The 13,746-nt window shown below is 39.0% G+C and overlaps 2 protein-coding genes across 2 annotated transcripts; both read right to left on the bottom strand.

Moving 5' to 3' along the window:
- Nucleotides 1–311: 311 nt before the first annotated feature.
- On the bottom strand, nucleotides 312–1,402 carry LOC118004119 (olfactory receptor 6-like). Its single transcript, XM_034995285.1, has one exon. The coding sequence runs from the start codon at nucleotides 1,400–1,402 to the stop codon at nucleotides 458–460; it is 945 nt and encodes a 314-aa protein (XP_034851176.1). The 3' UTR covers nucleotides 312–457.
- A 9,904-nt stretch (nucleotides 1,403–11,306) lies between these two features.
- LOC118004085 (olfactory receptor 226) lies at nucleotides 11,307–12,309 on the bottom strand. Its single transcript, XM_034995243.1, is given in 2 exon segments — nucleotides 11,307–12,003; nucleotides 12,005–12,309. Coding segments are annotated over 2 exon segments (939 nt in total). The 5' UTR covers nucleotides 12,247–12,309.
- Between the last annotated feature and the right edge of the window lie 1,437 nt (nucleotides 12,310–13,746).

Raw genomic sequence — 13,746 nt, 5'->3', positions numbered from 1 at the left:
GGATTGTGGAACTAGACTCCACAAGTTCAAATAATGGCTTTGATATTTATTAACGATGCAATGTTGATCAACTTATTTAACCTCTCCATGTATGTTTCAGTTTCCTGATCCATAAGATCAGGCAAATAATCATAACTAACTCATAGAGGTGTTATGAGAATAAAAGCGTTTATTATATGTAAAATGCCAATAACACCAACTTATATATGTCAAATATTTATTATTATTACTCTGCATGTCAAAGTAATTTTTAAATATATACAGTGTGTATTAAAAATAATTCAAAATTAAAGAAATACATAATGTGTCCTGTTTCTAGTTTTAATTTTTTCCTCTTTTCCCATGTGATTTCTTTAAGAATGTAGATTTATAGAATAACACTAATAAGCAGAACCATGAAGTGTCACAGGAATGACATCCTTGCCAAGACACTGTCTCCTCCTCAAGACAGCAGGGCTTAGCTGAGCAGGAGGCACTGTCCAACCCTCATGGTCTTTTTGATAGCATTTTTTACTTCCTGGTTCCTAAGGCAGTAGATGAACGGATTTAGCATGGGTGTGAGGACTGCATACACAGCTGAGATTAGTTTGTTGGAATTAAATGATGCAATAGCTCTGGGCCGAACATACATAAAAATCATGGCTGTATAATAAATTACGACTACAGTGAGGTGTGATGCACAGGTGGAGAAGGCTTTCTTCCTTCCCTGGGTGGAGGGTATCCTCAGAATGGTGGAGACTATGTAGACATAAGAAAGGACAGTGGTGATGAGTGGGAAGACAAGAATGACAATAGCCAAAGCAAAGTCCACTAGCTCAGCTGTGGACATGTCTTTGCAAGCCAGCTTGAGGATTGGTGAAATGTCACAGAAAAAGTGGTTCATGACATTAGAACCACAAAAGGCAACATGTGAAATGAAATAAACCTTGATGACAGAGACCATGAAACCACTCACATAGGAGAAAGCCACCAGCTGTACGCAATAACCTGTGGTCATAATGACTGGGTATTGGAGAGGGTGGCAGATGGCCACATAGCGGTCATAGGCCATGGCTGCCAGAAGCACACACTCAGTGCAGGCGAGTGCGATAAAGAAGTAGAGTTGAGTCATGCAACCGGTGAAGGAGATGCGCCATCTCTGTAGAAGGAATCCATCCAGCATCTTGGGGACAGTGACGGAGACATACCAGACCTCCAGAAAGGACAAGCTACTCAGGAAATAGTACATGGGTTTATGGAGGGAGCCAGTGATCCAAACAGTGAGCATGATGATAAGATTCTCTACTACCACCAGCAGGTAGACCACAAGGAAAAGGAAGAAGAGCAGGACTTGTAGCCATGGGGCAGTGGGGAAGCCCACCAGGATGAATTCACTGACCAGAGTGATATTTTTCCCCAGCATGACTAAAAGCACTGAGAGGTATTGAAGTCTTATATAACAGCACTACAAATAATGAAGATGATTATGCTACCAGACAAGAGACCAAAAGAAGTTAGTAAATCAGACTTTCCTGCAAATGACTCATAAAATAACTTCATCAACACAAAGTAATCTTTAAATGTGAAAGCACATATTTCCATCAAAGTTTTTTGTTGTTCTTTTTGTGTTTGTTTTTTATGAAAGTCTCCCAGAATCAAAATGCACTCCCAGAAACCAATATTGAACTGTATGTTAACTACCTAAAATTTAAATTAAAAAAAAATGCACTCCCACCCTTAATTCTCACTCCCCTGATTAAATATTTGAATGTCACTACCCATGTCATTCCCAGGTCCTTTGTCAATAAACATAGATAGTCTCTCCCTTGTTGGTTCCAGATCTCTGTTTAATTAGGAACTTATTGCCTGAAGATTTCTTTCCTCCCTAAAGGAAATGTGAGGGATAACCTCATGTCAGAAAAAGTTTCAAAGTTTAATATTTGGGTGATCCATTGGCTGTAGTCCTTTGATCAGCACAGTTTCTTCAGACTTTATTTGTGGAAATAAGAGATAGTAATTCTTGGAAAGTTCCTTAGTGACTCTCCAGTTGCTTTCAGATAAAAATGGAAATGTTTTCGATATCACACATAGGAGGCACTTCATATATTGATCCAGCCATGTATTTCTTCTGCCTCATCACTCATGACCCTCTAAATGGTTTCCATGATCCAGACATGCTCAACTAGTTTTTGCCCCCCAAACACACTAATCACCCTCACGCTTTGCTTACACTCTTCCCTCTTCTTATTGTGCCCATCCCCCAATCTTTATTGGCTGATTCAAGATTCAAGATTCCACTTAGAAGACATCTCACCAAAACTCAGTCAAGAGCTTCAAAAACATTTGCTCCCAGTGCACAACCCCTTCACATGTTGAGATTTCTCTCCATTACACTGCAGTTTTCTAAAACTCAGGGAGATGTTGGTAAAAGGGTATAAATTTCCAGTTACAAAATGAGTAAGCTCTGGGGATCTGATGTGCAGCAAGGTGACTGTAGTTAACAATACTGTATTACGTACTTGAAAGTTACTGAGAGTATATCTTAAGTATATCTTCTCACCATACACAAAAAGTGATAATTATGTGATATGATGGAGATACCACTTAACCTTATTGTGATAATAACTTCACAACATATGCATGTATCAAATCCTCACACTGTACACCTTAAACTTGCCCTTATATCTCAATAAAACTGGGGGAAAAAAACTTTGCCTTCATGACTGTGAACCCAATGCCTAGGATAGTGATTAGAAAATACATGAATATTAAATGAATATGGATTAACAAGTGAATTAATGAATCCCTTGGAGCTTTGGGATCCATAGGAAATAGATCAGTGGCAGAGGAATGTGAATTCAGGGTACTTTGCTGGCAGAAGGCATCTATCTATCAGGCTGCAGATCTTAAGCATAGCCTCAGCTTGCATATCCAGGGTATTGTCACAGCAAACATATCCACAGGGTCTGAAAACAGTGGATATGATCCCTGGTCTCAGGTCACTTGGTAGATTGGGTCTGAAAATATCATCCAGTGTCTCAGGTCTCCTAGAGGAGTAAGGAGAAAGGAGGCAGGAAGGCATGTGAATATAGTGTAAGGATAGGTAGCTCTTATAATGCTGGAAGAAAGCATATTTGTGAGGTAGCCCAACTATTTTAACCTGTGGTCCACAGGGTATCTTTTGAAAACACATGAATGAATGTGTCTCTCTGTTAAATATCACACTCATCCATAAAGATCCATAAAGACTGAGGTCAGGTCCTGCCTTTAGAACATTGCTCACTCCTGCCAAACACTTTGTCTGTCATACTCTTCACTTGACACACAGAAGGTGGGAGGCTGATCAGGGACTCACTGGACTAGAGATCTTCTGGCCATAGCTTATAACAAGGGACAGAAGAATGAGGCACTGAAATACATATTACTGACTCACTACCTCCTCTCCACAGCAGCATCTATCAGCAGAGCTCAGCCCTGCTTGCTGGATGGAAAGGGATTGTATCTTACCTCCAAGCCTCCTCCAACACCTTCAACCTGAAGTAGTTCATTAGTAAGCCATTTCTGGCCTAGTTTTTCAGTGCCTTTCACCTAATAATTTTCCTTGGGAAAAGCAACTGGTTCTGGGAGCAGAAAATAGTGAGCTTTCCCATGTTCTTGTCTCAGTGGGAAGAAGAAGAGACTTTTCTTCAGGGCATGTATAACATTCCACATTCTCACCATCAGCCACACAATTTCCCACACATTTACCTTTGTCTACTAGTTAAGAGCATTGACTTTAGAGTCAGAACAAGGCTATTAGGTGTGTCATCCCGAACAGAATATTCAACAATTATGGACTTAAAGATCCATTGCTGTGAAATAGAATAATGTTAATAATGCCTATCTTACTTGTTTGCTGTGAAAATAAATGTAATAATGCACGGAAATCACTTAACATAGGAATTGGTCCATGGTTTTTCTCTATAAGTGTTAGCTATTACTATATTATGTCACATTAGACTCACACATGCTAGTCACTCACATGTGTTCATATAAACACACAGACATTCATTCTCTCTCTCTTTTACTCATCTTTTTTCTGTTACATTCTGGGGGAAAAGGGAAGCCAAATTTCCCGAAAGGACTATAGCATCTTTGAAGAGCTCTGAGTTACAATCACTCATGCCTCTTTCTTATCCTCTCTCTAGAATATTGCTTTCATATATTCAAGCATACCCCTGTTACTTCATATTTTCCTCCACTTTTTGGCCATGGATGTACCTCTCAGCTGGTTTTATTTTGTATCATAGAGAAATGAAGAATTCTATCTTAACTATATTCTTTGTTTTCAGAACTGAAAGCACTAAGCTCTGGGGTCTCTTTTATGGTATCTGAGGAAATAAATCCTTTCGTTGTACTATAAAACCTTTTTTCCAGTCTTGTATGTGCTTATTTCCAAGAGACAACATGGACACCAACAGACTTCTTCTAGAATAAGAAACATATCTTTTGGGCCTGGTCCAACACCCAAAAGATCCCACAGCTGCCCACATTTCCCCAACCTTGGGTAAAGAAATAGTGAATCTTCATTTTCCCATTAATTCTCCACAATACCCTTTCTCCTGTCCATTCATGGTGCTTGTAGCCACTTCCCCCAAGTCCCTCTTCATCTTCCTTGGAACTTTCTTGAATCAAGATATCGGATCAACCAATCTCACCTGAAACTTTCAACCACTCACCATGGTCCACCTGCCCTCTCTTCAAGAGTGGAAAATTTTGCAGACATTTGCAACTAAACATGGAAAAGCAGACTGGCTTGCATATTTTTATACTTCACCTGGAGATCCACATCTGGTCTCTGCTTAGACTGCATGATAGGTATTGCAGCATTAAGACAAGTCTGGAGCTGAGGCAGGAGAATATATTTAACACTCACCTACAGCTTGCCCATGTCTTCTTCCCAGGAGGCTCACTGACAGTCTCTCCTGGCTCTAGGGAAACTCTGTATGTGCTGCTAAGACTATGTCCAGAGGATTTTGACAGGGAAGCTGAATCTCCATTTACCTACTAGTTCCTGTTTATACCTGGACCAAGTTTATTTATATCTGTGGGTGGGATGTGGCCCTTTTCTCTTACTACTATATGTAATTTAATGCAACACTAAGTTACTCAAAACCAGGATAAGAAACCTAACTAGGTTAATAAGATAACCAATACATCCATTTGCTTATTCACAAAATCACAATCAGCTTTTATTGAGCTTTTATCATGTGTAGGGTGCTGTGCTATATGTTATTTGGAATAAAAATATATAAGTCATGGTTTCTGTCCTTCAGGAACTTGTAGTATTCTAAGTAAAATAATAAATACACACTATAATGAGCATAGAATGTGACATGTACCAAAAGAGAGGTATAGCCATGCTCTAGGAACTCCAATGAGGGAGTAACTTAGGAATTTAGAAAAAGATTCAAGAGGTGTCATTCCAGACTCATACAGGAAGATAGTGTGGAAGTAGTGTGATGGGAAATAATTTAGGTTCAGCAGTCAGAAGATCCAGTTCCTAATCTAGGTTCTACCATTTTTAAGACCTTTGACCTTATAAAATTGTTTTTATTTCCCAGTTTATTCACCCATAAAATGGGATAACAATAATTCACTTGTTAACATCATATCATTAATGTTAATTTCAAAAGTAATATGTATATGAAAGCAATTTTTAAAAAAGATTTTATTTATTTATTGGACAGAGAGAGAGCACAAGCAGGGGGAGTGGCAGGCAGTGGGAGAGGGAGAAGCAAGCTTCCCGCTGAGCAGGGAGCCCGATGCAGGCTCGATCCCAGGACCCTGGGATCATGACCTGAGCTGAAGGCAAACGCTTAACAAACTGAGTCACCCAGGTACCCCTATGAGAGCAATTCTAAAACAGCTTTGTGATAACTACACAAATGTAAGATATTACCTGCGTTGGAATGTGAACCACAGCCATGAGTCGATCAGAAGAAATGAGGTGAGAGGGCTTTCAGTGTAGACAGACTAGCACAGGAAAGAGTACAGTGAGAAGTGAGACAATGTAATAATGAGGCCCCTGCAGTGTCTAGTGGTCACACCCACCAAACTTAGACTCCAGGAACTATTCAGTCATTTGATCAATGTTTGCGAAGCATGTGCTGTGAGCTAAGAGCAGTGTGAAATGACAACTCCTGTCTGTCAAGTTATTCACAGCTGAGTTAGCCCATAGACTCTGTTATTAATTGTTGTCTGTAACCATAAAATTAAGAATCAAGTGCTAGAAGTTTTGTTGTAATGAAGGCCTGGGAAATATACTTGTGTCTCTGTGAGTAACCAAAGGTGGAGTAAGGGAGTGAAGCAGGGGTTTAAAAAATGAGAAATCCTAGAGAAACTTTAGATCCTAGAAGGAACCTAAAGGTCTATGTGTGACTAATTAGAATTTTATGGAGAAGGATGGATCTAGCTCTTTCCCTACCCTCCCATATTCTTTGTCTAAAGGCATGTGGTGAGTTGGCACTAATTCTGGGAAGGCTGGGACCACTGGGTCCTCATGAAATGAGACTATGGAACATGAAAATCAGGGAGGGTAATTATCCCCTGAGGAATGACTCTAAGAGAAAATGAAAACACCTATAAGCCTTCTCTTCTCTGCAGGCATGAAACTGTCCACTCACATTTGCCAGCACCAAATGGTGCTGTCTGAAAGAACGGGTACAGTTTTGTTAGGGCTGCTAAATGTAAAGCAAGAACTATTTGTCAAATATACTCCAACTCTCTCTTATCAATCAGCAAAAGAAAACAGCATCAATATATGAATTTCATGAGACTTAAAAATCCAGTAAAATTTGAAAAAGAGGTTTTCAACATAACACATAAAAGCCAAATATTTGCTGTACATATTGCCATAAGCAAAAAGGGACAGCTTACTTTTAGTATTATGAAGTCACTGAAATCAATCAAGGTCTATTAAATTATTTGGTATAAAGAGGCCAATAATTTATTTCTCTTTTAAATAAAATTTTTAGGATAATATTCGTTTTACAGAAAAGTTTTAAAGATAGTAAAGAGAGTTCTCATACTCTTCTCCCCCAGTCTCAGTTTCCCCTAATATTGTCACATTACATTGCCCTGTACACTTTCAAAAGTAAGAAACCAAAACTGGTATATTATTGTTAACTAAACTCCTGGTCTTATTCAGATTTTACCAGTTTTTCCTTATCCTTTTTATGTCACAGGATCCACTCTAAGGTATCACATTCCATTTAAATATTTTGTCTCTTAAGTACCCTCTGATAATTTCGCAGTCTTTACTTATAAGGGCTTTTTAAGCAAAATAGGGTTTTCAGTGCTATAGAAGAACTGTTATTTCTAAAATGCTCTTTTCCAGAAAGGTTTTTGGATATCTTCTGACTTTGTTCAGTGTGAAATGTTAGCAAATTATAAAGGGATTTGATTTTAAAGTTCAAGTAAAAAAAAAAAATCACAATCTAAAATTCATCTGTGCAAGGTTTTATTGGGCAAGAAATTAAAATAAAGACCAAAAGGGGGGAAAAAAAGACCAAAAGGAAAACAGATCATATTGTGAAGAAACTTGAAAGGCAGACTAAGAAACTTGAAGTTTATAAAAGTTGATGGGAACCAGTAGATATTTTTGAGCATGGAAGCCCTCTATGTTGATCCTCACTTATTCTGTAGATGTGAGTTACCCTGGCCACTCTGAGTATCTGTCCTACCTGAAACACCCAGTCTGGATCAGTACTCTTATCTCTTGTAATGATGAAGGAGACTGGAGACATCCCCAGACACTGCTCTGGCAAAAGAGAACTATAAAAGAGTCACAGTATCTATGCAATATATATATATATTTTATTATTATGTTTAGTTAGCCAGTGTATAGTACATCATTAGTTTTTGATGTGGTGTTCAGTGATTTATTAGTTACATATAACACCCAGTGCATATCACAACACGTGCCCTCCTTAATACCCATCACCCTGTGCAATATTTTTAAAGAATGGCAGGCTATAAAAACGGTCTGAAACAAACAAGATCAAATGTAACAGGGATAAAATAAAGTCTTCTATGTAGGTTGAGGGCAGAATTAATTAATTAATGGAGGATGAGTGACACTTCATCTGACAATTAATAGTTTACTTGAAAAATCTTAGGTTTTGTGACATCAAATTCAATATGACCTATTAGGATCACCACACAACTATGAAAATGCAGTCCGAGTCAAGAGAAGTTTTGATCTTGCTGTAATTCACATGGACTCAAGCATCTTTTCATTCATTGTTATAGAAAAATGAATATATGCAGGAAACTGTGCTAAACACTTTTCCTATACCTGAAATAATTGGTTTTAAATTTTGAATTCAGAATTAGAGGTGTTTTTTAAAACTCAAAAAAATAATGCATCTCACTATAAAAAGCCTGGAAAATAAAGAAGAGCACAATGAAGGAAATCAATGTCATGTTTTTACTTCCTACTAATTGGAGTTAACCTATAAGGAGGTTCATATAATAGCTACAACAATGATGCCCAGAGGATGACACTCCAATCCCAGACGGTAACCCCATTTCAGAAATTTATTCTGTGGAGATAGTTGGGAGATGTGTTTTTGATGAACTTTTATCTAGTCATTATAAATATACATTATAATATAAATTATAATAACAATAAAATATAGAACATAAATTATAAAAATACTTATAAGGTTATGTAATTGTTTTGGCACAAAAAGATATGAATATTATTTTAGAATTTTAATAAGTAGCAACTAGCAAATAATGCTCGATTTCCTTGCTAGTAGCCTTTCATACTTTATTAAGCAGCAGAAAACTATGGAAAGACAGGCTGCAACAACAAAAGGTTCCCACATCTGGAGAGAGAAGCTTAATGTCAGCTGTTGTCTTCAGGGTTCTGGGTCTTGGGTAACTGTAGAGAGCTAAATTTCTAAAAATCATACTGAGATACCCTGTCACCATTTCTCTGTCCAGATGAATAAAGTTGTGTATCTTATTGGGTACGAAATGCTTATTTAAATAAATATGTTGGCAACAATACCTTTGCCACAGATTTCAGTTTATAAGAGTAACGGCTACGTTGCATAGTTACAGCTAACATTTCAGTTAATTTCCTTCTAGTCTAATTTAAACTAATAAATAAGACTGATATTTTTTCTTTTTTTGAGATGGTCAGATTTTAGATATGTTTTTGCAGGTAGAACCAGCGTCCGCTTCAATGATATAACATCTGTGCTATCTCACAATATTCTTTGCTCAGAAAAGCCTATGCTTTGGCGTGCCTCGGTGGCTCAGTTGGTTATGTGTCCAACTATTGATCTAAGCTCAGGTCATGACCTCAGGGTCATGAGTTCAAGCCAGGAGATGCTGGGCGTGGAGCCTACTTAAAAAAAATTTTTTTTTGAAAGCCTATGCTTGGTTTTATGCTGGGCTGTCATAAGCTTTTTTTTTTTTTTTTAAGATTTTATTTATTTATTGGACAGAGAGAGAGCACAAGCAGGGGGAGTGGGAGAGGGAGAAGCAGGCTTCCCGCTGAGCAGGGAGCCCGATGCGGGCTCGATCCCAGGACCCTGGGATCATGACCTGAGCCGAAGGCAGATGCTTAACCGACTGAGTCATGCAGGTGCCCCTGTCATTAGCTTTTTAAAATTAATTTTATTTATTTTTTATTTTTTTATTTTTTAAGATTTTATTTATTTATTTGAGAGAGAGCAAACTAGAGAGAGAGAGAGAGAGAGCACAAACAGGGGGAGGGGCAGAGGGAGAAGCAGACTCCCCACTGAGCAGGGAGCCCAAGGTGGGGCTCTATCCCAGGACCCTGAGATCATGACCTGAGTTGAAGGCAGATGCTTAACTGACTGAGCCACCCAGGTGCCCCTTAAATTAATTTTAAAAACATGAGTACAGGTGACATACAATGGTAATTAGTTTCAGATGTACGACACAATAATTCGACTTCTCTATATGTTATGCTACATTCACCACAAGTGTAGCTACCATCAGCCTCACTACATTACTACTATAATAATATCATCAACTGTATTCCTTATGCTGTGTTTTTTATTCCTGTGACTTATTCATTCCGTAACTGAAAGCCTGTATCTCCCACTCCTCTTCACCCATTTTGTCCATCCTATACCTTCTTCCCCTTTGGCAACCATCAATTTGTTCTCTGTACTTATAAGTCTAATTCTGCTTTTATTTGTTTATTCATTTGGTTTTTTAGATTCCACTTATGAGTGAAATCATGGTATTTTTCTTCCTTAAGAAGTGACTTATTTCACTTAGTGTAATGCCCTCTAGATCCATCCATATTGTTGCAAATGGTACATCTCATCCTTTTTTACAGCTGAGTAATATTTCAGTATGTGTGTGTGTGTGTGTGTGTGTATAAATCTATATCACATCTTCCTTATCCATTTGTAAGCCTGATACTTTTGATGCTGTTACATAACCTAATATTTGCATTTATTATGTTAGGAATATTTTTTCTGTCATTAGCTCTGTGTAGATCATGTTATTTTAAGACCTACATAGGATTCCATTTAATATATAAACTATAAGTTTATGGGATAATAATTCCTTAATTATGGAGACAGAAGATTAAATAAACAACTGTACTCAGTCACTAGCTCCATGTGAGTAAATCAGGAAATGAAGCTAGAAATCTCTGTAGTCCAGGAGGTGATATGTTGCCTACACAAAAATTCTCAGTTTCCTATCTGCTTGCCTTGTAATTCATACTAGAATAATCACCTGGGTCCCTGCTACCTCATAGGCTACAATCAGTGGCTTGTGGCTAGAAGAGATCTCACCAGAAGTCTTCTAATGCTATCCCATAATGAAGTCTGTGCTTCCTTGAATGGCTTCCTCCTTCTGCTTTCCTTTTCTACACTTTCAGCGTCAGAACTAAAACAAAGAGCAAATCCAGGAAAGGCCATTTAGAGAGATACTAGTTCTGCATTTGTTTGCTTATTTAAATATTGAAGTGCAATCAGCCTTCTGCGCAGTCAATCCTTTCTGCCCCACCAGATTGCATGATACATGAACCTGTTCTATGTAAATTACACTAGAGCAGATGACATGAGAACTTCTAGCATGTATTTACAATGTTGTCCAGAAATCCAGTTGCCAGCTTGCAATCCATCCCTCTTCTTTCTCCTGGATTAGTTCCTTGTTGGTGTTTTTGAACCCTAGTTCCTAATTTAGGCCATAAGAGCTTCTCTGGACTTAAAAGAAGATATAGATCCCAAGTTTAAGAGCATTTTCTACCTATCTTGGCTAGCTTTCCCCTGCTTAGCATCCTGGCCCTAGAATAGGTGCAGAGTACGGCATAGGGCTCTCTTGACCTCTTGATTGCACAAGCAGTAAATGATAGGGTTAAGCAATGGTACAATGACAGCATAGAGTACAGAAACCAGCTTGTTGGTGTCAAAAGCTGAGAGTGCCTTTGGCCGGGCATAGATGAAGATACTGGCAGCGTAGAAGATGATCACAACAGTGAGGTGAGAGGCACAGGTGGAAAAGGCTTTATGGCACCCAGCAGCTGAAGGAATGCGCACCAGAGCACCAGTGATGGCCATGTAGGAGGCCCCAGTGACAGAGAGGGGCCCCAGCAGGATAAAAATGGCCAGAACAAAGTCTGTAAGCTCTGCTGTTGACATGTCAGTGCATGAAAGATTGAGCAATGGGGAGACATCACAGAAAAAGTGGTTGATGATGTTGGGTCCACAGTAGGAGAGGCGAGAAATGAGTAAAACCTTGACCATGGAGATGCTAAAACCTCCAGCCCAGGAGCCAGCTGCCAGCTGTACACACAGTCGGCCACTGACAATGACAGCATAGTGGGGAGGGTGGCCGATGGCCACATAGCGGTCATAGGCCATAACAGCAAGAAGGACACACTCAGTGCAGCCCAGTCCCAGGAAAAAGTAGAGCTGTGTCATGCAGCCCTCAAAGGAGATCAGCTGTCCATGGCTCTGTTTGGACCCAACAAAGCCAGCTAACTTTGGGAATAGTGACAGTAACATACCAGATCTCCAAGAAGGACATATTAGCCAGAAAGAAGTACATGGGTTTGTGAAGGGTGGGGTGGTTCCTAATTGCCATAATGATGAGTGTATTTTCAGTTAGCACCAACACATAGGCCAGCAGAGAAAGGGCAAATAAAAGTGCCCGCACTGGTGGAGGAGCTGGGAAGCCCAGCAACACAAACTCACTTATCCTCCCACTCTGGTTCCTCTGCTCCATGGTGTCAGTCTTGCCCACTGCTCTTTAGGAGAGAGAACAGAGGATCTTCAGGAGCCAACAGCAACAACCCAGCCTTTCTCTTGGTGGGTTTATATTGACAGAATGCATGTAATGCATGTCATTCATCACTGAACTGAGGCCATCACTTTCTTCTGTAATCTTTTTTTTTTTTTTTTTTTAAGATTTTTATTTATTTATTCATGAGAGACAGAGAGAGAGAGAGGCAGAGGGAGAAGCAGGCTCCCAAGGAGCAGAGAGCCCGATGTGGGACTCGATCCCAGGACCCTGGGATCATGACCTGAGCCGAAGGCAGACGCTTAACCATCTGAGCCACCCAGGCGCCCCTCTTCTGTAATCTTGAAATGAGCTAAGACAGAAGTGGACAAAAATAAACCGCTTCATATTGGTGATAGGATAAAAATCTGTTATGGCCCTTGGAGAAGCATATACCGATAAAGTGACTACTAGTTGGTCCCTGAAGAATATAGATCAAAACCACAAATAGTAAGAGAGTCTAGGCTGCCCTAAAGTAAGAGTTTGTTTGTGAGCTAGATTGTGACTCTGTTTTGAAGAAATAAGTTACATAGTGGAGGAATAACAATAATGTATAACACAATTGAGTACTTACTAGGCATTGATAGTGTGGGCACTGTTTCAAAATATTTGCAGATATTAATACACTTAATCTTCTGAAGAATGCAGTGAGTTCGTACTATTATTAACCCCACTTAACACCTAAGAAAACTGAGGCATAAAGAGATTAAGTAACTTGTTCCAGGTCACACAGATAGTAAGAGATGGAACCAGGAAGTCAGGACCTCAGAGCGTCAAAAATATTCAGGCAACACAAAGAAGGGACTATAAGATACATCCTGGATTTACATCTAGGGTAGAGAATCTTTAGAGCTCAGCTACAGAAGTGACTCCATACTACAAGAAAGAGGGAACAAAGTAGAACCCAAGAAAGTCACAGCATTTATAGAAAGAAAGTTCTACATAACCTAGCACTTAAGAGGAGGACTTGGGACCCACCTAGAAATTATATTAGGAAGTGGATTCTAGATGGTAGAAGAGCTGAGAATCCCATCAGTTCTAAAAGTTGTGCTCCCTTGGAATGAGAGTAGAACACCTTCCTTTAGCATTGTTAAAAATTAAACTGAGGCATATTAAAATTTTCAAGAGTTTATTTGAGCAAAATTGATTTAAAATGGGCGGCACCAAGCTGAAAGTGGTAAAGTGTGCTCTACAGACAGAAGCTAGTGGAAAGGCTTTTATAGAGCCGACTCAAAAACAAAGCAAGGGCATTATTTGATTGGCTACAGTTTAAGTGGTTGCCTTATTTGGGAAAGTCTCACTGGCTGTTTGTGATTGGTTATTCTTAAATTTTGTTTTCTTGGTTATGAGCACATTTACAATTGACTCTAGCTTAAGTTTTGGTTTGCTTAAGCAGGCAACCAAGGCATGAGAGCCATCTCAATCTAATGGCTTCCTTTTTAAAAA

Source organism: Mirounga leonina, unplaced genomic scaffold, assembly GCF_011800145.1.
Source record: "Mirounga leonina isolate KUSES-001 unplaced genomic scaffold, KU_Mleo_1.0 Mir_92, whole genome shotgun sequence".
Lineage (NCBI taxonomy): Eukaryota > Metazoa > Chordata > Mammalia > Carnivora > Phocidae > Mirounga > Mirounga leonina.
Note: the sequence above shows the minus strand (reverse complement) of the source record. Positions and strands in the feature narration are given on the sequence as shown.